Here is a 22,867-nt window from a genome sequence, read left to right as displayed (position 1 = left end):
TCTTCATCGCTTCAGCTGCGAGGTCTCCATCTGCGCAGTCTGTGCTTCAACTTCGACGAGGATCGCCATTATTTGCAAGTTACCTATTCACTCCTTTGTGGGCCGTTGATCTGTCTTGTACCACCGCTGGAGACGCCGCGGACCTTTCGTGGCCGGTGTCATAGATGACTGGTGTTGGTACGCTTATCGTGCCGTCGGAGACAGTCATTGGGCTCATAACTCGTTGCGTTGCGATAAGTGGTGTGTGCAGTAGGTGGTAAATTGATTACTGTTCATATATTCTGGTCCTTAGTTCGAAAACGTGTGATACATCTAAGTCTGCCTTCCTAGAAACTACTGCTCTCTCATACCAGGTTCACCATACTTCGCTTACGGATTGAATTAACAGCTATCCATTGACTGCCAATGACTAGCTGTTAGTGCATTAATCCTTATCGTCATATACATACATTCAAGAATGCATTAGCGTACCGTAATCTTTCAGATACTTTACCATGGTACTCCACCTGAGCTTCGCCTAAGTCATATGGACAAGAGTGAAATGTGTACAACCCAGTAATATTCCGCTTTTTTCAATAAGCTAAGGATGAGAACTAAATTTCAAGTTAAGTGGTAAGGCGTAACGCTTGCCACTGCCTTTTAAAGTGATTGCAACTGTAGTTTTGTACGAATTTTATAAATGCTTCTTGAAAGTAACTCAAAATATTGCATTACAATCAAAATATATTTTAATCAATTTTTTTGAATTCCGTGAGACTTATATGTATATTATGACAAAATGACAGCGTCGTGCTGCTTCCAGTTGCAAATTACGCGAGGTCCCCATAGCGCAAATGTGCATCGCTATTGTCATTTCGATGCTAATTCTCGCTCATCTTTCTCTGGTGATAAACTTTCAATTGGTCGGAAACGAGCTTGCTGGCTACGGTTACCTCAAGACTTAGAAGTATCGAGTGTTCACGCGGAATTTCGCAACATCAAAAGCGGGACGAGCGTCGTGATTCGAGACGTTAAGAGCACGAATGGCACGAAAGTTAATGGTAAGCAGCTACAAGCACATGAAGACTATTCACTAAGCGATGGAGATCTCATTGCTGTAGGCAAGACGAGTCTTCGCTTTGTGCAGATGGATCATGGACAATCATGTAGCGTTCAAATTGAAAAGAATTCCGTCGCTTTAACAAAAGATTTGTCTGCGTCTGGTAACATGAATGCAGCGTCATTAGCGGCCGTTAATACAGAAGTGATTGTAGTGGATGGAGACTTAATTGAAGATAGTGGAGCGAAGTTAAAAAATGTTAACGAATCATGGAAAGCTTCTGTGGATCAGCCTGATATTGAGCCCAGTCATGATAAAGCTATGGTCAAGCCGATAGTTGTATATGGTAACAGCGGTGAAAGTGAGAAGCGAAAGAAGGTGGAAACCGAGGTATTTCATGAGGATGGAGCTATGGGGGAGTCTATGTCAGAGGAAGCAACATGTACAAATTGCAAAGCGATTATTGGACAACTTGATTTGCTAGAGCAGCAGGCACATTTAAATGAATGTCTAGGTGGTCGTGTATTCATTTCTGCAGCATCGTCTGTCAAGCCTGCAAAGCCAAAACGACGACAACGAGGAAAGACAGGAGGTAAAAATGTGACAAAGAGACCGAGAAAACCCAAGGCAAGTGAGGATGGTACCAAAGCGAGAATCCCACGAAAACGAAAGCGAATACCTGACGCTGGAGAGAATATCAAACTAGCGTTGGCAATAGCAGACAAAAAAGTTATGAGTAAAGAAGAAATGACTGATGAAAAACTTGCAATGGCAAAGATGAAATTAGCACAAGTTGATGAGCAAATGGCAAAGCTGACAAAACAACGTGAAAAGTTAGTAAAAAGTCTTGATAGACTTGAAAAGATGAAGGAAAAGCTGCGCGAATCTCAAGTATTGCCACCAGCCAAAGTATCGCAGCTTTTAAATGTGAAAGCTGCATTGGATTTTATTTTTCCAAGCTGCCGTCAAGCCCGTCCATTCGATCGGCCGACAGATGACAGATCTAGCGTGGCAAAGAGATATGCTCCATCAAGATGGAATAAAATACGTGAAGGTGACGAAAAGAAGCAAGATGAAGTCGAAGCGGTGGATGCTATTTCGATGTGGGCACGTGCTTCACAGCAGCTTTTTGCTTTACAAAGTGATACGCTACTCTATCGCAATAGTGTATTGAGACCTTTTCTTGGTGCTGACGATATCGCAGATGCTGGAGCTATGACAGTAGATCAAGTCGATGATTCACTACAAAAAGACGGTGGAGAGAATGGACATGATGATGTATCAGAGGCTAAAATCATTTTGACAGAGTCATGATTGAATACTTGGTTGATATCAACAGCACAAAATTGCAATAATGGAACTTAGTATGGAAGCGAATTCGCAAAGGATCTCTGTATAATAGCGTGGTAAAGTGCACCAAATAGCTAGTGTGCTCGCAATAACAAGCGTTAATTGGACTTGAGAGAGTCTGTTTTTGGAAAAAAGTAACATTCTCTTTCGAGTTGGATAATGGTGGACATAAAAGACTTATTGCGTCTGATAATCTAGACTGCACAGATGCTTACTGCATTTATCTTTAAGCTACTGGTGCTAGCTCAAGGCTTGCGACGTTTTCAATATTCTTTGACTCGTCTAATGCCAACTTCGTTTTTGTCGTAAGTCCTGCAAATAGATCGTGAGACGAGTCGATCGCTGTTTGCTCCAACGGATCGATTTTGTCGATTTCTACAGCTTTTGAGCGTCTCGGTGATACTTTAGCGTCGCTGGTTGTTCCACTCACTTGTAAATTGTCGCTATGATGGCGTTCAATTTCAGGCATTCGCGGCTTTAGCCGATAAACGTTGTTTTTGTAACACTCATCTTTCTCCTCTTTACCCCATGTTCTACCAATTTCTTGCAATGTTTTCCTTTTTGGATTCTGGTGCTGACTCCATCGTGATACCAAACCCGACTCGCCGTCCTTGAACGTCTTTTTATCGATATCAGCAGCTCGCCTGTTTTCGTTCATCTTGTCAACAATGTACCGACCATTACTACAAAGGTCTTGCAAGTCTGCAAGCTCCAAAGGTGCTTTCTTCAATTCATTCTCGAGCTTCAAATCAACAGCACCCACTAACTTATCCATTACTGCCATAGAACATGTATCCATGTCTTTCATCCACAAATTAGTTGCTACTTCTTCACAGAATAACTCTTCAAATACTAAAAACGCGAGCGAAAAGAAGTGAAAGAATTCAGTCTCGTGCTTTATAAGCTGCCAATAGAGCGTGCATGTAACAGGAAATGGACCAGGGTTACCTACTGTGTCCATCAAGTGTAACCTCAGACTTAAAATGCGTACAACAGCTATCGCTGCCTTAACAAAGTGATAGCCACCACGACCTCGTCGCATCATTGCCGACTCAGCTGGGTACGTTTCAACAAAAAAGACAAGACAACGAAGTCCAAGTTCTCCTGTTGGATTCAGATCAATTGCTGGATTAGATGCTGAAAAACCAGCCTCTTTCCACAAGTCACTGACCAGCACAAAACCTGGCATTTGATACTTGCGACGAAAGATTGCGGTCCAATATTGCTGTAACAATTGCAGATGCTGACAAATAGAATTAAAGCTATTGAGATGAGCTTTTCGAGCGAAAGAAATTGTGACGTACCTCTGGAGATGCTACAAGGCGTTGAAATAAAGCACGCTGTATTTTAAATAGCACAAGCATTTCATTATCATTAGGTCGACGCCCTCGCTCGGCCGCACTTAGCTGTCGTCCAGATGCATTCCCCATGTACAAGAGATTTTGATTTATGAAGATTCAAGATCCGTCGCTTGATTGATATGCGTCTTTTCAAGTCAGAATAGTATCATTGATCAAAAGTATCAAAGTATGACTTTGCAGCTCGAAGTTACTGATATTTCTGTTTTATCATTGATGCTGCTTAATAATGTATTGAAGTGTTAAATATGTGCCAAACATAAGGTAGAAAACATAATTTTATTGCCAATGATAACGACGATATAAAGAGTGTGAGATGTCGCTCTATTGAAAGTGATTACTAATTGACTAATGAGGTTCATCCACTGGATACCCACGTACTTTTTGGATCTTAAGCTCAAAGTAAAGTGTCACACTTTCTTATCGAATGCTCGACAAACGTTTACGAATCTTGTTTTAGTGTCGCAATTATGGTCATTTTCACATATTGTCTTTTTTCTGTAGTATTTCGTTGTTTCTTCAAGATTAGCTAGTAACGTAATCAGCAATGTTGCAGTCGACGAATCCACAAATTTCTCCATTAGTTATAAGAAATGTTGTTAACTTGATTTGAACCGGTAATTTGTAAGTCAAAATCGGTTTCTCGAGCTGGTTCTCACGACTTCATTTCCTTGCGTACTTCGATTGTAACCTCCCCATGTGGTGACCAGACTAACATATGGTTTGGGTTACACAAGTTCAAATGGAAAGGTGCAAAATGAGAGTACATCAAATATGAGCAATCTTTTTACATCAAATAGTACTTTGAACCAACAATTTACGATTGTAGTCCTGGTTTTTACGAAACTGGTCTTCATTGGGTTACGCCATTTTTGCACATCTCTTGATTACTACACCCAACTGTCCTATTCTAAGAGTCCCCTCCCTCCCAGACAAAGTGAGAGACCCAGTTTCGCAATCAAAGTCTAAAAATCAGTCGTTGGAATTCCTGGAACTCCCATGGACAAACGTGACGCTGAACCACCGACTTCGCTACAGGCGCAGTACCATCGTCTACATCCATCACCTAGTAGCGCAACAGACACTTCGACTGAACGTACGAGCTTTAATCCATCCAAGTATTTTCATCGGAATCAAACGGTTGAGGTGCTTTCGCGTCAACCAGGACGTTCCTCAGACTTGCATATTGAACGACCTCATTCGGAGCTATTTCGTACACTTACATCAAGTCAATTACTTTCTATTCGTCAGCAACTTCTTGATGACAATGCAAGGAATATACCCACACATGGTGAGGTACTTACCCGTCAAGGTACAGCAAGTTCGTTTGTAGCAGCCGGAAATGATGGATATTTTCGTCGTTTTCAACGTAATTTACCTCGTTCATTGCGTTTTCGACAAAATACACGCTCAACAACTCGTTATATTGATCCTGCTAATGCCACGTCATTACGATCGCGTGTTAGAGCACGAAGAGAAGAGGAACAAGCTCGAAACGAGCGATTAGTGGATCAAGGCTCTCCACTTCCAAGTCCACGTGAGTTAACCGATTTTGAAAAAGAAATGGCAAATATTCAAGCGAACTCACATCCTCTAAAGACTGGAATAGCTTCAACACCTAAGAACAATCACAAATTACTCGATCGAATGAGTAGTTTAATGTCAACTGATTCACAAGGAATGCCGTCAGGATCTCAGAAACGGTACAAGATCATTAAACTTAATGATGGAAGCAATGCACCAAAGCGCGAAGTATCAGAAGACGATGAAAATGAACATGAAGAAGATGGAGAAGAGTTTTTTGTTTCAAATGAAGTGACGACATCTCAATATACATGGTGGAGTTTTGTTCCTGTGTTTCTCTACTTGACGTTTCAAAAAACAGCGAATTTATATTTTTTACTCATTGGAATCTTTCAAATTATTCCATCCATGTCACCAACGAATGGAGTTCCACTTCAATTTATGCCTTTAGCAATTGTGATCATTATTGACGCCATCTTTGCTGGTTATGAAGATCATAAACGACACAAAGCTGATGATCTTGCTAATTCAGCTAAAACGCGTGTATTTAATCGTCAATTATGTGAATTTGAACAAGTTGAGTGGCGAGAACTGAAAGTTGGTGACTTTATTAAAGTCGCGAATCATGAAATTCTTCCTGCTGATATTATGATTCTTGCTGTCATTCCAGCTGAAGGATCACGTTCAGGTGGAAATATGGGCGTTTGTTATGTCGAGACGAAAAATCTGGATGGGGAGACAAATCTTAAGTTGCGCGAAGCACCGTCATTGACACGAAATATGTTTATGAATGAGAATGAAGCGGGGTACATTCTTCAGGGGTACGTTGAAAGTGAACTTCCAAATGGTGATATTAATACGTACTCGGGTACATTATACGTTGACGAGAACCCAAATGGTGAAGGTGTACCACTTACATTAAAGAATATGCTACTTCGGGGTAGTAAATTACGTAATACCAGTTTTGTGTATGGTATGGTGGTAAATACTGGTATTGATACGAAAATCATGATGAGTTCTGGAGATGAATTTCCAGTAAAAATTTCTTCAATTGATGAAATGACAAATCGTCAAGTGATTGTTGTGGTTGTGATTTTGATTCTTATGTCATTAATTGGAGCAATTGGTGATCGTATTTGGATGGAGGATTTAATTCTGCCATTGTATCTTCATTTAGAAGATTATGACGATAGTTTAATCGAGACATTTGTTTATTTCTTTACAACATTAGCATCGATGGTTCCAATTACATTATATGTTTCAATTACGCTTGTTAAAGCATTACAAGGATATTTTATGGAAGTTGATCTTGAGATGTATGATAAAGAAAGTGGAACACCCATGAAAGTTCGAAATATGCAATTAAATGAACAATTGGGAGAGATTTCGCACATTTTTTCGGATAAAACAGGAACGTTAACATGTAATAAGATGGAATTTCGTAAATGTAGCATTGGAGGTCGAAGTTATGGAAAAGGGACAACGGCTATTGGTCTTGCTGCTCGTATGCGAAAGGATTTTCAAGGTGATCGAACTATTGATGACGAGTTGGAAGAAGAAAATGTTGATGAAATTCAACCACCAAATGTCAATTTTCGAGATCAAAGTTTATGGGTTGATCTTGAAAATAAAAAACATGGTCAAAGTCACAAGATTGAAGAATTTATGACACTTCTTGCTTTATGTCATGGTGTGATGCTCGAACGTGTAGAACCAACGGATGATGATGTTAGTCCGTCTGGTGTCTACTCTGCGTCATCTCCAGATGAATTAGCACTTGTATGTGGTGCGAAATACTTTGGATATGAATTTATTGATCGTGAACCTGGTAGTGTTTCAATTAAAAAACCGGATGGAATTGTGGATCAGTATGATATTCTTGAAGTGTTTGAATTTGATTCGAATCGAAAACGGATGTCTGTTGTAGTTCAACGACGTCAACGAGATGATGAACTTCGTCATATGTCGGAAAGTATGGAAGATGATGTGTTACTTTTAACGAAAGGAGCTGATAGTATGTTGTTTCCTCGTCTTGCTCCAATGTCGACAAACAATGTTGCGATTCGACAAAGTACTGAAAAACATCTTGAAACATTTGCACAAGATGGACTTCGTACACTTGTTGTATGTTCTAAACGAATGCGACCACAAGTATGGGAAGATTTTCATATTCAATATCGTCAAGTTTGTGCAAATTTAAGTGAAGTAGAAGCTAAATCACGTGGTGAACCAAATCGTATTGATACTTTAGAAGATCAAATGGAATCGGAATTGGAATTATTAGGTGCAACTGCTATTGAAGATCGATTACAAGATGGTGTACCAGAAGCAATGGAAGCACTTGCAAAAGCTGGTATTTCGATTTGGGTACTTACTGGAGATATGGAAGAGACTGCTATTAACATTGGATATGCATGTCGATTACTTCATAATGATATGGAACGTCATGTGATCAATGCTGGAAAATATCGTACAAAAGGATCTATTTTACGAAAACTTGACAAGATCTTTCATTCGATATATGATGCATCTGAGAATATTTCCAATGTTTCAACTATTGCACCATCAGCTTTGTCTTCATCATCTCAACAAGTGGAACATGCTTTAGTTATTGATGGTGCATCATTAACTAAAATTTTAGAAGATTCTTTACATAATCTTCATCTTTTACGTGTTTCACTTCTTTGTAAAGTTGTTATTGCTTGTCGTGTCTCTCCACAACAAAAAGCACAACTTGTGGAATTGGTGAAATTAAATGTTCCAGAATCACATACACTTTCAATTGGTGATGGAGCTAATGATGTACCAATGATTCAAAGTGCTCATATTGGTGTTGGAATTAGTGGACAAGAAGGTTTACAAGCAGTAAATAGTTCCGATTATGCATTGGCACAATTTCGATTCTTACGTCAATTGATTTTGGTTCATGGACGATGGAATTATAATCGAATTGCTGCACTTGTGGTCTATACTTTCTATAAAAATATTGTTTACAATGTCTCCATGTTTTGGTATACTTTGTGGCCTACAGCATATTCTGGTACTATGATTTATTCAGCATTGATCCAACAAGTGTTTAATCTCATTTTTACTGCTTTACCTATTGTCATTCTTTCAGCATATGATCAAGATGTTCCAAAGAAAACAGTGTTGAAATTTCCAGCTTTATATCATCCACAAGTACGTCAAAGTAGTTACTTTTCCTATCAAATGTTTTGGAAATGGATTTTTCTTGGAATTCTTGATTCTCTTGGAGTTTATTATGCGATTTTAGCTGCTGGATGGAATATTGAACGTGGTGGGAATTCAATTGAGTATCTTTCATTAGGTACATTGGGATGGACAATTCTTTGTCTTGTTGTAAATGCTCGATTTTGTTTATTAGTAAATTCATGGGAAATCTTAGAATTTTCAAGTATGGCGATAACAATCTTTTCGATTTATTCAATACAATATGTTGTTGATATTATTGATTGGTCATATGATACCGATTCATTACCATGGCAATTTGGTCGTGTACAATTTTGGCTTGGTCAAATTATTGCAATTGTTGCAATTTTATTGAAAGATTTCTTGTATGAAGGTATTCGACGTCGCTTTAGACCAGAATATATTGATTTGGTTAAAGAAACACTTGATTCTCCAACATCAATCGCACATGATGAATTAGCTGAATTGAAACCACCTCAAGTAAATTATTTGAATCCTGAATTGGCTCAAATGATTGATTATCAAGATCGTCGGGTTCATGAAACTAATTCCGATCCATCTACAATTCCTGGAAGATCGAAACATTACACTGGATTTGCCTTTGATCAACCTGCGAATCTTGTGAATCGAATTTTAATGGGTACAAACAATAATGGTCGAAAAAACAATCAACAGGACATTCGACAAACAATTTTAAATTCCGATGATCCGATTTTCTTTGAAAATCAACGGTATCAACCATTTTGTGGTTATGGTAGTTCTTTTCCAGGTTATTTACTTCCAACAGATCGTAAACGTTGGAGTGATCGATCTGGTAAATTAAGTGCTCAAACTATTCCTTTAGCTGGTCTCGAACTCAATCTTAATGTACCAGGATGTGATGCTGATGGATGGGTGTATGAAAATGATTTCGCTTTCTTTCCATCAGCACCTTCAAATGAGAATGAAGAAGATGATGAAGAAGATCAAGAACCTCGAATTAGCGAAGCACGAAGCAGTATTAGTGCTTTTCGAGCATCAAGAAAGAAGAATAAAAAGAAAAAAAGTAAAAAACCACGACCACACCATGGACTTGTACGTCGTCGCGAATGGATACTCTCGGAAGAGTACAAGACTCAAGAAGCTGCTCGAAAAGAAGAGGAAACACGTCGTCTTCGAGAGTCGAATCTTAGCATACATTCGGGTGATGGAGATGAAAATCATCTTCGACACTCGACACAATCGTCGACATGATGAAACATGTATAGGAACTTAACAATTACGTCTTTTATAAGGGAGATAACATTGGATTTTGCTGTGTTCTGAGAACATGTAAGCTTAGTTTAAATGTTTGTAGCTATAAAGTCTCAAAGCTTAATTAACATGTTGAAGAGATTCTAAGGTATTGGAAGACTGATACTTGCAGAAAAAAAGAAATGATACAAGGAGCTATAGATCAACCTCAACAGAGAATTTCAAGTCACTGCTTAAGAAGCACGTTGGTCCGATTGCTGTACCTTCAATTTAAGGTTTGATCGACTAGCTTAAAGAGTCAAACAGATAGTTGTAAGTAGAGTCACAAGACTTAGTAATTGAAAATAAACAAAGTAGCATTGAAAAAAAAGCAAAGTTTTGAGCATGGATAGATCAACACTCGACAAACTTTTGAAATGGCTCCTTATCAGCCAACTTGGAGTCATTAGCGATAGCGTTGAGTACGATGGCCAATTGCGTCTTTCGTTCTTGAATCAAATCCGGATTGTGTTTGCCGCGTAATTTGGCGCCTAAACCTGAACCAGGCAAAGCTGGAAGGTTCTTAGGACTTCCTAGCGCCACGATCAACGTTTTAAAGTCACTAAAGCGCTTTTTGAAGCTTGTCTCACTTTCGACGACGTAGAAAACGACACCATTCTCGTTAATCTCGTGATCCGTGATTTTGTATTGATCTTTCAAAGATTCTGAAGTCTCTGGCTTGACCTCCGTCTTGATCTCTTCAGCCGGTGTCTCAATCTTTTCAGCTGGTATCTCAACCACTTCAGCTGGTGTTTCAATCTCTTCAGCTTGTAATTTCTCAACCTTGGATTCGTCGGCAGGAATAGGTTTCGACTCAGCAGAGACGTCTGGTGGATTCGTAGTCGTCACATCTTCAGTTTTGGATTGTACACAGCCCATAGCGATAGTTGATTGGAAAGAGAATTTGTCAAAGTGAAGACTTGAGTTGATTGGAGTGAGATTAATAGTGAAGATTGAGATGATTCGATGAAAGTTGGGAGAGATGAAAGGACAATTACAACAGCTGGAGAATGGGACGAGTGTCTTTACATGCTCATGTTGTTACTAACGAGATAAAGAGACTTATTCTTGTAGATTTCAACAATGTGAAAGGAAATGTTTATCGATGATCAGACTGAATAGAAAAATCTTGAAAGAGATTCAAAACCACTCTATCTTACAGAACAAGATCTTGTTCACAATATTCTTTCTGAAATGAATATACAGTCGAGAGAACATGAATCTTTCAAAACATGCGTTGGACATTGTTTATCAGTCTTTCCGACATATAGCATTCTACTTGAAGTGTAAAGAAAAAGCCAATTTATTTCATATTGTTACAATATATTGGTGATGACCATCTTATCTTACAGCTGCTATTTAATCAAAATATCTTGTTCCATGTGGAATTTTCGAAAAGTGTGTGTTTCAATATGCTCAAAAACTCTTAAAAAGAATGCAACAACTAATCCCTGAAATTACGCCTAATTTCTACTTTGAAATCTCAAAATCTAGAGTTCAAACGCTGAATGAAGCTTCAATAGTGTACGCAATTCGTAATGTGCGACACTAGCACTTGGACGATCACTAGCGTGAAAACTTAAACATCTTTCAGCTAATTCTCGAATATCTTCAGGACATTTTGTTCCCAAATCTGGTTTTTCTTCACTTGTAACTTTCAATACAATCAAAGCATTTGTCACTCCATCAAATGGTTTAATACACGTTGCAAGTTCAGATAAAATCACTCCAAAGGAGTAAATATCTGCCATTTCAGTGTATCGTTCACCACGTAAAACTTCAGGTGCAATCCAAGCCATTGTTCCAATTCCTGCTGTCATTGTAGCATCAACTTGCCATTCACGACTTATTCCAAAATCACTTAATTTTGCTTCATATGATGAACTTAAAAGTACATTCTTTGACTTGAGATCACGATGGATAATTGGAGATGGAAATGAATGTAAGTAAACAATTGCTTCTAAAACATCTAAAGCAATAGAAGCTTTAGCTGGTAAGACAGAAGAATTTTGATACCAATCAAATTCTTTTGGATATAATTCTTGACGTTCATGTTGTTGTTTTAATAACATATCGAGATCTCCATTTGGCATATATTCCATCAAGACAGCCATATCTGATAACATATTCCAACTTACTCCAATAAAACGTACAATCTTGGAATGAGATAATGATGAAATGAGTTTAATCTCTTCAATAAATGCACGAAGATTTCGATCATCAGCAGCTTTTTCGGGTAAAATCTTTTTCACAACAATTGAACGATTTTGATATGATGCAAGATAAACAATTCCATATCCACCTTTTGCAATTGATCGTTCAAGATGAACTTCACTTGCAGGTACACGATATTTAATTAAAGCTGATTCCATTGCTGTACCTCCCATCATCGTCATTTTACCATTAAAAACTGAATGAAATGAATTCGAATCTTGGATTTCATGATTATGATGTTGTCCAGGTGGTGATGCTGTATCCAAGATCGTATTATTGAAAAAGTTATTACCATCTAATCGAATGGAACTTTCCTTGCTTTGTCGTACACGATATGATCGATATGCAAATGCTGCAAGTGCTGCAGCTAAGACCACAGCAAGACAAATCACAACAATTAAAACTGTTGAACTACCATTACTACTTGGAACAGGAGCTGTGACAGTACTTTTGGATAATGCATCACCATATGTACTTTCAAATAATTCATCTGAAATAACACAAATACTTGATCCCGAAACAGCTACAAGTTCAGCACCAGACGTTGAACAAGTTGTTTGAACGACATTTGCAACAAGAAGATCCAAATCTTTCATTGTTGAATAATCCGAACGTGAAATTTCAAAACTTGTAATTTCATGTGTTCCAAGATCCAATTTTGTTAAAGCCATTGGAAAAGATACACCACGAATCAATTTAATTGGATTTCCTGAGAAATTGAGAGAAGTGATACTTGATGGAAATGAATAAGCAGTTAATTGTGTAATTTCGTTGTTTGTTGCAGTGATTTGAACGACTGTAGATGGAAGACCAGTTGGTAATGATGTGATTAAGTTGAATGAAAAGTCTCTAAAAGATATAGAACGAGATTAATGAGAACTTTGTTTTAAAAAGGAGAAAGAATTAAATGTACGTACATGTAATGTAAATTCGTTGGAAATCGAACTCCATCCAAAGTTGATAAACCAGATTGAACAAGAGATAAGTACTCGATTGAATCAGGAAACGTAGCACCTTCTAATGTTGCCATTTCAAGATTGTGAATATACAAAAGCGTTAATGATGATGGAAATGTGACGTCTGTTACAGATGTAATGGGATTTCCACCAAGAAATAATTGAGTCATTGTATCTGGTAATGCCATGCCATCGAAGGATGTGATGGAATTCCAACTAACATCCAAATACATGAGAGACTCAGGAACTTCCAAATCTTTGAAACTTGTGAGTTTGTTTGATGTTAATGTCCTGCAATCAATAAATTATTGTGTTAGTATATTGTATTGAAAGAATGTCAATAGAATTTGATCGTACAATTTACTTAAAGTCGTTAAGTTCGCGACGGCCACAGACGAAATATTGTTCAATGATAAGTCACTACATGACATTATTGGTTAGTCAAATGAGCACATGATCAAATACAATAATATTGTAAGTCATACATTGTGGGTATGTTCGGAGCACTCAGGACTTTTGTAATTCCCATCGTGCTAGCCGTAAGTTCCTCCTTTTGTACGTCTATCAAGTCATGAGTACAATCGGCTTCAATAACAATAGCCATACTGTCATCCCCACTAGCCATCAGTACAATTTCTCCATCAGTTGAACAAGTAGCATGTATCGATGAAGTGAGCAATAACACAATAATTGCACGAAGGAGTCCGTCCATCGTATGTAAACGACTGTAATGATAAACAGAGAGACGAACAAAAGACAATTGGACACACGAAGAAGCAAAGAAATATTCTCTGACGATTGTAAACTTGATCAATACGTCGGGAAAGTTGTAAAAGATGTTTGTGGAGAGGAGAGGACCGTGCTCGATTTCTGGCGGATGGAAATTGTGGAATAGAATCGAGTCAGACCAGAATTGCGATTGGAGAAGAAAAAGGCGATGAACCCTTTATACTGCAAAAGTATTGACTTTCATAGTACTGACATAAAAACAAGCCAGTGTCTTTAGCGTTTGTTTACTCTCTATATTGTGACGAGGTTGAATATTTCTTTTCGAGACTGTAAAATTAAAAGTACCTGTATCTTTATATACGTTGATTGATTCAACGACAGTGAGTGCGCAAGACTAGTAGAAAGGACGTGAAGTTGTAGTAATGGTAAGTTGATACGCTTTTCTACTAATCATTAGTGCTCGATGGGTCGGAGGAACAGAAAGTGAACAAATTCTATTGTGCGGAAAAGATGACCAAGGAAAACTGTAGAAATGAATATTAGGTTTGAAAAATAATTGATGTTGTCTATTCAATAATTGTTGCTTTTCATGTAGTTATGGATAGACATTCGAGGTAACGTCTCAGAAGAGCAATAGTCGATGTGTTTGATGTGATTTTGTGCTTTTGATGAGGATTTGAAAGAAGTACGTGAAGTTTTATTGTTTTATATTAATTAACAATACAAGGTTTTTGCAAAAAAACAGGTGATTTAATATACGTTTTTCGGGGATTACAATAAAGGATCAATACCGGTATCGTCGTGCATCTGTACTGTACGACTCTCAACCTCTGTACAAGAATCTACGTTTGGACTATTCTCAGATATGACACAAGTCGTTGAAACTGTACGACGAACGTCATGAGTATCGTCCATTTTCTTCTTTCGACGACTACGCTGCATTTTTGATCCTTTTATCTGAAAATCATGACCAAATGACGATGTAGGTTTCCCAACATAATCAGCTTTATGTATACGCTGCCAACAACCGGTTTCCGGCTCATTTAAACTTCCATTCGTACCATTTTGCTTCTTTACTTCAAAGTCACGATAATCAACTACAACTTGAATAATTCCAGCCAATCCCGACTCAACATAACGCTGAGCAGTCGACGTACTATAATCACATGCTGGTGAGCTATTGACTTCAATGAGCCAAGGATTCAAGTTCGCATCTAACATAAAATCGTAACCATATAACTCACAAGTGTTACTACGATGTTGTACAAGATCCTGTACGCACTGTAAGGACTGTACGATAATCTCTTTCATGCGTGGATGAATCTGTGCGTCCCAAATAGTTGGTTTACCCATTTTTAATGATAAAAACTGTTTAAAATCATCAGAATGCCACATATTTCCTTCAACTTGCATTTTTCCATCATCCGTTGCATACACATGATGAAAATTCTGACTATACTTTTGTATAGAATTATTTGTCAAATGTACATACTGATCAGTCAGATCGTCCATTGAATATTCTTCTGACGAAAAGCGTAGGTAAGAATCAATATGACACCAAATAGTAAGAGGATCCCATTCTGTCACAAGTACCCATTGTCGAATATCAAATTTTCGTTTAAAAATTAAAAGTGGATTTTCAATATATTTTTGAGCAATCCATTGACATTCTTTGTGATTTTCAACATCCACATATTCAAATAAGTGATTCAAATCATTAAATACACGAATTCCACGGCCTCGAGACATACCAGCAGGTTTAACAATCCATGCATTTTCACTCATGTTTGTAGTAGTAAGAGAATGAGATACAGAATGTAGAAATTCTGTTCCACCATTCAAATGAAATTGTGGACATAATTTCTCAAGTTCTTGAAGAATTTGAAAGATTTGATCAAATGTTTCAATACTTACGGGAGAAACACGAGGAAGAAGATTTTCAAGACGCGCTTTTTCTTGATTAAATGCATCAATATGCAGTTTTTCAACAAATCGTTTGAGTTTCTTTTCCTCGTTTGAACGAATTGTCGAAATTTTCAACTTGGAATCAAAGGAATTTTCTTCTTCAAACACTTTCTTTTTGTAAACTAATGAAGCTCGTAAATGACCGACTTCATTCAATGAACATGTTGATAAAACTTCCCATTGTAAATCTGTTACAAGTATATCAAATCCAATGGATAAAGGATTATCCACACTTTCTTCCAACTCATCAACTTTTTGAACGGTTTGACTTTCTGGACATTTACTTTTAATCTTTTTTCGAGCTATATCAAGAATAACATCCAAAACTGCTTCATTAACTATCATTCTTTCCTTGTCAAAGTTCGGACTTTTCTCTTCTATTCCTTGTCTTGCAATGATTTTCAAAAGTCTTTCAGCAACACCATAACGAAAGTCTTGAATAAATTTCTCCATATCATTCCCATCATTTAAATCATATGCACGTGGAAACATTTCATCAATATCAACACTTTGGTGCCATATAGCATTACGAAGATTCAAAATCAATCCAACTTTTGTTGTAATAGCTGCATTTTGAGCAAAATGATTGACATATTGATGTTTCTCAAGCTTCCCTGTTCGCAAATCGTCACTTTTTAAAGTCCATTTCAAATCAAAATATGGTGATGTTCGATCAGGATTGTAAAACCATCCACGTTTTTCTAATTCTTCTCGAATGACTGGATACCATCCTGTGATTGAAAAGACTTTTTGATCCAACGCAACTCCATGACGTTTTTTCCAAGATAAGAAATCACGAGCTTCCGGTATAATTTCAGTATCACGATCTTTTAATTTACTTAATCGAGCAACCATTGCATCGACATCAATACTTGGCTTGACTTCGTTTAGACTTTCGACTACTGCAGCCTCAGCTTCTTCTTTTGCTCTCAATTGTGCTAATGTTTCAGCAGCTTCTTGCAATCGTTGCTGTGCTTCTTTTTGAATCTTTTGTTTGCGCTTTTCATTCAATAAACGAACATCTTCAACTTCTTTTTCTTTTTGTTTGCGCTGATCAATAAGTTTTTGAAGATGTTGCTGGTGTTTTCGATATAAAGCAATTCGTTGTTCTTTTGCTTTCTGTTTCTCTTCGTTTGGTTTCATACTTTTAATTCTTTCGAAAGCTGCTTCGATTATTAACGAAATGACATGTCCGACATCTTCAAAAGCATGATATTCTTTGTATACTTGATCATTATCTTTCATCTTATGTAACACCGTTTGCGTCACTTTTTTCAATGTACGTTGAAGACGTTTTCGTTCAAGTTCTTGAGTTTTTAACTCTTGTTGTTGTTTTGCTTGAATCTGTACAAGAAATGCTTGTTGTTTCTTTAACAATCGTTTTTGACGTCTTGCTTTTAACTTTCGTTCTTCTTCGTCATCTTCTTGTGGTTCATTTGAACTAATTGATTCAATACTTGGACCATCAACTTCATTGCAAGTTACAATTTGTTTCTCTCGACTTTTTGCTTTCTCTAATAAAGTGCGTGTGATCCTTTCATGACGTTTCTTCTTGCATCTTTCTTCTCGCTTGATCTTTTCTTTTTCTTTTCGCTTCTTTTCTTCCAATTCTTGAATAAAAACACGATGTTTATCTTTCTTGTGTGCTGAAGTTAATAAAGAACGAGATGATGACATTGATGTTAGATTAGAATTCGTTTGGTCTACTTCGTTTTGTTCTTCTTGATTGCATGGAAGTTTAATCAACATTGGAAGCTTGATCTCCTTCGAACTTGATGGTTTTAAAGACTTAAGAAGCTCATGAGGTTGCTTTAAACGACTTTGTTTAAGAGTTGAATACGATGTCGTTGTTTTATCTGTTAAAGAAGGCAACATTCTTCACAAAGAACACACTTGTAGTCGTGGAAAGATGAAAAGACTCATAATGCCGTTAAATGGGAAAATGAAAGACATTCCTATTTTTATCAAAAGAGATGAAAGATTTACTAGAATCTAATGCACCAAGTTATTCAGTATAAGCATCAACATGAACTCCAGCAATGGCACGACCCGATGGATCTGCAGCATTTTTAAATGCAGCATCCCATTCAATAGCTGCTGGCGTACTGCATGCAATACTTGGACCACCTGGTACAGTTTGAGCTGCTACTTCACGATGGAAATGATGTTGGAAGATACTACGGTACCAATATGCTTCCTTTGATTGTGGTGTATTGTATGGAAAGAGACGTTCAGCATGTTTCATTTGACGTTCCGAAACTGTCTTTTCAGCTAATGCTTTAAGTGAATCAATCCAACCATATCCCACTCCATCCGAGAATTGTTCTTTTTGACGCCATAGAATGTTTTCAGGCAAATACGGATGTTCCTTGTCATCAAATGCTTTGCGAATGATATACTTTTCAAACTTTTGAGCTTGAGTATTGATCATCTTTTCACGCGTATCAATATTCATAGCCAAGTCGAGGAAATCCGAATCTAGGAATGGGACACGAGCTTCTAAACCCCATGCACTTGTTGATTTATTCGCACGTAGACAATCATATTGATGTAATGATTGAAGTTTCGCCACAGTTTCTTTGTGAAAAGCCTCAGCATTTGGTGCTTTATGAAAGTACAAATATCCACCAAAGACTTCATCAGCACCTTCACCAGACAGAACCATTTTAATTCCCATTGCTTTAATCTTTCGTGACATGAGAAACATTGGAGTTGATGCACGGATTGTAGTAACATCGTACGTCTCTAAATGTTTAATCACCTCAGAAACAGCATCTAAACCTTCTTGAATCGTATACGTGTACGAGTGATGAACTGTACCAAGAAATTGTGCTACTTCTTGTGCAGCTTTAAGATCAGGAGAGTTCTCAAGACCAATTGTAAATGAATGAATCTTATTGATCCATTCACCTCCTTGAGCTACAAGTTTTTGTTTCTCTCGAACAGCAATAGATGCTACAAGTGATGAATCTAAACCACCTGAAAGTAAGACACCCCATGGAACATCGGACATCATACGACGCTTTACTGCACTTTCAAATGCTTCACGAAGTGCCATAAGATCCAAAGGAGTTTGACCAAGATGGTCAGGAGCGTACCAATTAGGTTTGTACCATGGTGTACATGTCTCGGTATCACTTGTAAAGATATGACCAGGAGGAAAGACTTCAAAACGAACACATTCTTCTTCTAATGCCTTCATTTCAGACGCAAACCAGACGCTTCCATCAGCTCCATAACCATAATACAATGGTGTTATACCCATATGATCTCTAACAGCAAGAAAGAAATCTTTTTCATGATCGTAGAGCACAAAACTGAACATACCACGTAAAAGATGAACAAACTCTGGACCAAATTCAAGGTAAAGTGGAATAATAATTTCACAATCCGATTTAGTCAAGAAGTTGTACGGCGTTTTTAAACGTGTAGCCAACTCCTTGTAATTGTAAATCTCTCCATTAACTCCACACGTAATTCTTTGCTCTGGATCGTTACTAACAAGAGGCTGTGCACCCGATTCCGGGTCGATAATAGCCAAACGTTCATGTTCAATAGCAACGCCACGATCAGGGAAGACACGCACACCATTCCAGTCTGGGCCACGATGCTGAATTTTCTTGCCAGCAGATAGTGCAGTCTGACGTAGTTCTGCTTCAGGCATCATAGAGCGAAAGATGGCGACGATTCCACACATAGTAGAGAATGTGAGGCTAGGAAGGAATGGCGGGAATCAGTTTTTGACAATAAATATTGTTGGTTGATGCAATTAACTACGATCAGTAGTACGAATTACTTAATTCTTCGACTAATTATTAAAATACTCTTAAATTAGGAAAAGTGTATTTTATATGCTCTTGTATGGGTTGTAATTTATTATCTCTAGGAATGACTTATAATTAACCACAATAAACGTCATCCATTCCATTCCCATGGCTTCGTCTTCTGCGGCACTACAACAAAGTCTAGGGGAGTCCGAAGTCTTTGATCTCGTGTGTGACTATTTGCGTACACGTCAATTCTTTAAAGCTGAACGTACATTGCGTTCTGAGCGTGAGGCGACGAGTTCTCCTCGTGTTGTGTCACCTGTAGCAACGACCAATCAACAAGATGCCCAACCTTTAGAAACGCCTTCGCTAGCATCTCGACTTGAATTTATGCTGGAGCGTAGCTATGTAACACAAGTTGTATCAGGAACAGGTCAGACAGAACCTGAGAAAATCTTTGTGCCTCGTTATGAAGTCGAGACGATGCCTAAACGTGCACGTGGGAATTTGGATGGGAATGAAGCGTTAGAAATTGATGAAGTAAATCGCAATACATTGGAGGGAGAGAATGATGACGAGTATACTATGAGTACACGTCTTGTGAGTTTTGAAGCTTGTAAGGACGATCCACATGGTTCAGCCACTATGCCTATCTATCAAACATCTACCTTCGCACAGCCGTCTGGTACGACATTTGGTGCTTATGATTACACACGATCGGGTAACCCAACACGTGCAGCATTAGAGCGTCAGATGGCAGAACTTGAGAACGGACATCGTGCATTTGCCTTTACAAGTGGCATGGCTGCATTGTCTGCTGTCTCTCGTTTAGCTCATGCTGGAGATGAAATTGTTCTGTCTGATGATTCATACGGTGGAACGTATCGGTTACTAAGTAAAGTTGCTACAAAGAATGGCATTCGTATCAAGTATGTCGATCTTTCTGGTGAAAATGGTCCTAAACTTCTATTGGCAGCACTGAGTAACAAGACAAAATTGGTCATGATGGAATCTCCAACTAATCCTATGCAACGCATTTGTGATATCAAACGTCTTGCTGAGGTTACACATACAGTTGGCGCGTTACTTTCGGTTGATAATACGATGATGAGTCCCATTTTGCAAAATCCACTAAAACTTGGCGCTGATATTGTTGTCCACTCTGCTACGAAATTTATTTGTGGACATAGTGATACAATGTCTGGTATTGTCATTGCAAAAGACCCAGAGCTATGTCGTGACATTTACTTTTATCAAAATGCAGAGGGTACAGGATTAGCACCGTTTGACTGTTGGTTGTTATTGCGTGGTGTGAAGACTATGAGTTTGCGTGTTTTAGCGGCTCAAAAGAACGCAATTAAAGTCGCGAATTTCTTAAACGATCACCCGTTGATCAAGTCAGTGCATTATACTCATTTACTTCCTGAGAACTCACTTGATCGAAAGATTCATGAATCGCAAGCTCGCGGTTCTGGTTCTGTTGTGTGTTTTCGAACTGGATCGCTTGAGTTTTCACAGCATTTACTGACTGTGACAAAGTTATTTAAGATTACGGTCAGTTTTGGAAGTGTGAATTCACTTATCTCGCTTCCGGGTGCTATGTCACACGCTAGTATTCCCGAAGAAGTGCGCAAAGCACGCGAATTTCCAGAAGATTTAGTACGTTTGTCTATCGGTGTTGAGGATGCGAAAGATCTCATCAAGGATCTCTCGGAGGCGCTGCAATCGTATGTGGCTTCTCAAGATACACAGTGAGGAAGTAATGCTACGGCACTATCAAGTGGAACTCTCTGAATTCGAGTGAAGGCTGGTGACGCCTTGCTTCATTTCATGGAGTTAGCGCATTCACAGAAATGGTTTCTAGGTCTACCGTGGACTATTAAACGATAGCTCGTCGTTGCGTCTAGAATTTCTTGGATACGTTGGATAATTGAAACCGTAACATACAACAGTATGCTGCGCATTTAAGATTCACACATAATTTGCCGTTTGTACAGATGAATTCGATCATATAATCCTTTCAAGATTTTCTTCTCGTAAGAGAGATGTCATACTTTAATTGATCTCTTCTGTCTACGCTTTTAAATACCTGAAACTGTTCTCACTACAAGCCTTTGTGTTGTTTTGAAAAGTGCTTTTAAATATCAAGGACTATGCCAGGAACGCAAAGCATCAGCTTTTCCTACTCTGTCTATGAGCGACTAAATTTCAAATATTTTCTGGTCTTACACAGCCCAGGATTCAGCAACAGTAACTTCAGGACAATTCTTCACTGAGCCTTCAATAAAAAAGCTATTTTCTTCAAGTTCAAGCTTACAATTAGCTGTTTAATTTTAGTCGCCTGTGATGCCAGAGCAACGACATCCCTCCTTGCGATGTCTCGACCACAAAGTTGATTTGCGAGAAAACATCGTTTACACATGCAAGCAATTTTCACCATTTCAGATCAGGAAGGCATCGAAACAGGTTGCTTCCTTCACCGCAAAGACGTTCAAAGCGGTCAAACATCTCTTGGCGATGTTCCAGCCCACTTACGCAACTCCTTCTGGTTCTTTGGAACCGGCCAATCTACAATGGCCTTGACCTTAGAGGGATCCGCTCGAAGGCCACAACAACTGACTGGCGCGTCTCGTGGAAACCTAGCGCGTTTCAGATCAAAGAGGTCGTGCAGTCACAGAATCATTTATTTCAGTAAACGCTGTCAGCGCTTTGTAAAAATCTTTAGCTGTCAAATGCTCAGCAAGCTCCAAACACGGATAAAGCGTTTTATATAACAGTATCTTGAACACGCGAAATAACGCCAGATACGTGCCCGGTCACGCTCACCGCTTCAGCTCAATGAGCTTTTTAGACCAGTCAAAGCAAAATGCACCAAAGAACTTTTTGAACATTTCGTACACGGTTTCTCCTGTGTGTTTTCCTTCGATGGGACTGCAATAACGTAAAGGATCTGGATTTGTAAGTGATGGTCGAGCCGGATTCGTACATAAATGTATGAAGTTGATGAATCTCAGTTGACCCATCAAACGCCTTTACATCCTTGAAGGTATCCATGATATTGTGGAATAAATAGCGCATACAACTCGTACATAATTGGTGACTCCAAATTCATTACAGTGCGACAGTTTGGGGGCGAATAAAACTTCCTTTGCCATTTGCACCGTTTCAGAGTCCATTCAGAACGGTATTCTTTGGCTCACAAAGCGAAAGCTGAATCAAACTCAATTGACCTGATAATTCTCCCCACATACATACTGCTGTATTTGTTTAGTGAAGATATAAAAAGACATTTGGTTGTCTTTCAACCAGATGCAAGGGGCCCGTTGTATTCATCTTCACCGTGCAGCAGAAGTTTTCAAATTATAACTTCGACAATATCTTTCTAGGCCGTAAAAGGTAGCGCCTGCGAGTGTGGATCGACACAAGTCCCGGCCTTGTTGCCGTGCATCATGCCAATTGGTATACCAAAGAATATATCCTACT

At 38.4% G+C, this 22,867-nt stretch overlaps 8 protein-coding genes across 8 annotated transcripts; 3 read left to right on the top strand and 5 right to left on the bottom strand.

Moving 5' to 3' along the window:
• Positions 1-778: 778 nt before the first annotated feature.
• PHALS_13761 (SMAD/FHA domain) lies at positions 779-2,353 on the top strand (the record flags this gene model as incomplete). Its single annotated transcript, XM_024729574.1, has 2 exons — positions 779-1,040; positions 1,101-2,353. The coding sequence occupies 2 exons, from the start codon at positions 779-781 to the stop codon at positions 2,351-2,353; spliced, it is 1,515 nt and encodes a 504-aa protein (XP_024579938.1).
• Positions 2,354-2,615: 262 nt separating this feature from the next.
• Positions 2,616-3,819, bottom strand: PHALS_13760 (uncharacterized protein; the record flags this gene model as incomplete). Its single annotated transcript, XM_024729573.1, has 4 exons — positions 2,616-3,493; positions 3,561-3,632; positions 3,694-3,729; positions 3,792-3,819. 4 exons carry the CDS (start codon positions 3,817-3,819, stop codon positions 2,616-2,618), a joined length of 1,014 nt encoding a protein of 337 aa, XP_024579937.1.
• A 927-nt stretch (positions 3,820-4,746) lies between these two features.
• On the top strand, positions 4,747-9,714 carry PHALS_13759 (p-type atpase (p-atpase) superfamily; the record flags this gene model as incomplete). Its single annotated transcript, XM_024729572.1, has 1 exon — positions 4,747-9,714. One exon carries the CDS (start codon positions 4,747-4,749, stop codon positions 9,712-9,714), a length of 4,968 nt encoding a protein of 1,655 aa, XP_024579936.1.
• A 393-nt stretch (positions 9,715-10,107) lies between these two features.
• Positions 10,108-10,632, bottom strand: PHALS_13758 (hypothetical protein F444_00721; the record flags this gene model as incomplete). Its single annotated transcript, XM_024729571.1, has 1 exon — positions 10,108-10,632. The coding sequence occupies one exon, from the start codon at positions 10,630-10,632 to the stop codon at positions 10,108-10,110; it is 525 nt and encodes a 174-aa protein (XP_024579935.1).
• A 611-nt stretch (positions 10,633-11,243) lies between these two features.
• Positions 11,244-13,635, bottom strand: PHALS_13757 (tkl protein kinase; the record flags this gene model as incomplete). The annotated part of the gene is made up of 4 exons (XM_024729570.1): positions 11,244-12,816; positions 12,885-13,214; positions 13,281-13,343; positions 13,409-13,635. 4 exons carry the CDS (start codon positions 13,633-13,635, stop codon positions 11,244-11,246), a joined length of 2,193 nt encoding a protein of 730 aa, XP_024579934.1.
• Positions 13,636-14,423: 788 nt separating this feature from the next.
• On the bottom strand, positions 14,424-17,492 carry PHALS_13756 (tubulin glycylase 3c; the record flags this gene model as incomplete). The annotated part of the gene is made up of 1 exon (XM_024729568.1): positions 14,424-17,492. The coding sequence occupies one exon, from the start codon at positions 17,490-17,492 to the stop codon at positions 14,424-14,426; it is 3,069 nt and encodes a 1,022-aa protein (XP_024579933.1).
• Positions 17,493-17,622: 130 nt separating this feature from the next.
• PHALS_13755 (asparagine synthase (glutamine-hydrolyzing)) lies at positions 17,623-19,314 on the bottom strand (the record flags this gene model as incomplete). The annotated part of the gene is made up of 1 exon (XM_024729567.1): positions 17,623-19,314. One exon carries the CDS (start codon positions 19,312-19,314, stop codon positions 17,623-17,625), a length of 1,692 nt encoding a protein of 563 aa, XP_024579932.1.
• Positions 19,315-19,478: 164 nt separating this feature from the next.
• On the top strand, positions 19,479-21,139 carry PHALS_13754 (cystathionine beta-lyase; the record flags this gene model as incomplete). The annotated part of the gene is made up of 2 exons (XM_024729566.1): positions 19,479-19,485; positions 19,587-21,139. 2 exons carry the CDS (start codon positions 19,479-19,481, stop codon positions 21,137-21,139), a joined length of 1,560 nt encoding a protein of 519 aa, XP_024579931.1.
• Positions 21,140-22,867: the final 1,728 nt, after the last annotated feature.

Source organism: Plasmopara halstedii (genome assembly GCF_900000015.1).
Source record: "Plasmopara halstedii genome assembly, contig: Scaffold_672, whole genome shotgun sequence".
In the NCBI taxonomy this organism is placed as follows: Eukaryota; Oomycota; class Peronosporomycetes; order Peronosporales; family Peronosporaceae; genus Plasmopara; species Plasmopara halstedii.
Note: the sequence above shows the minus strand (reverse complement) of the source record. Positions and strands in the feature narration are given on the sequence as shown.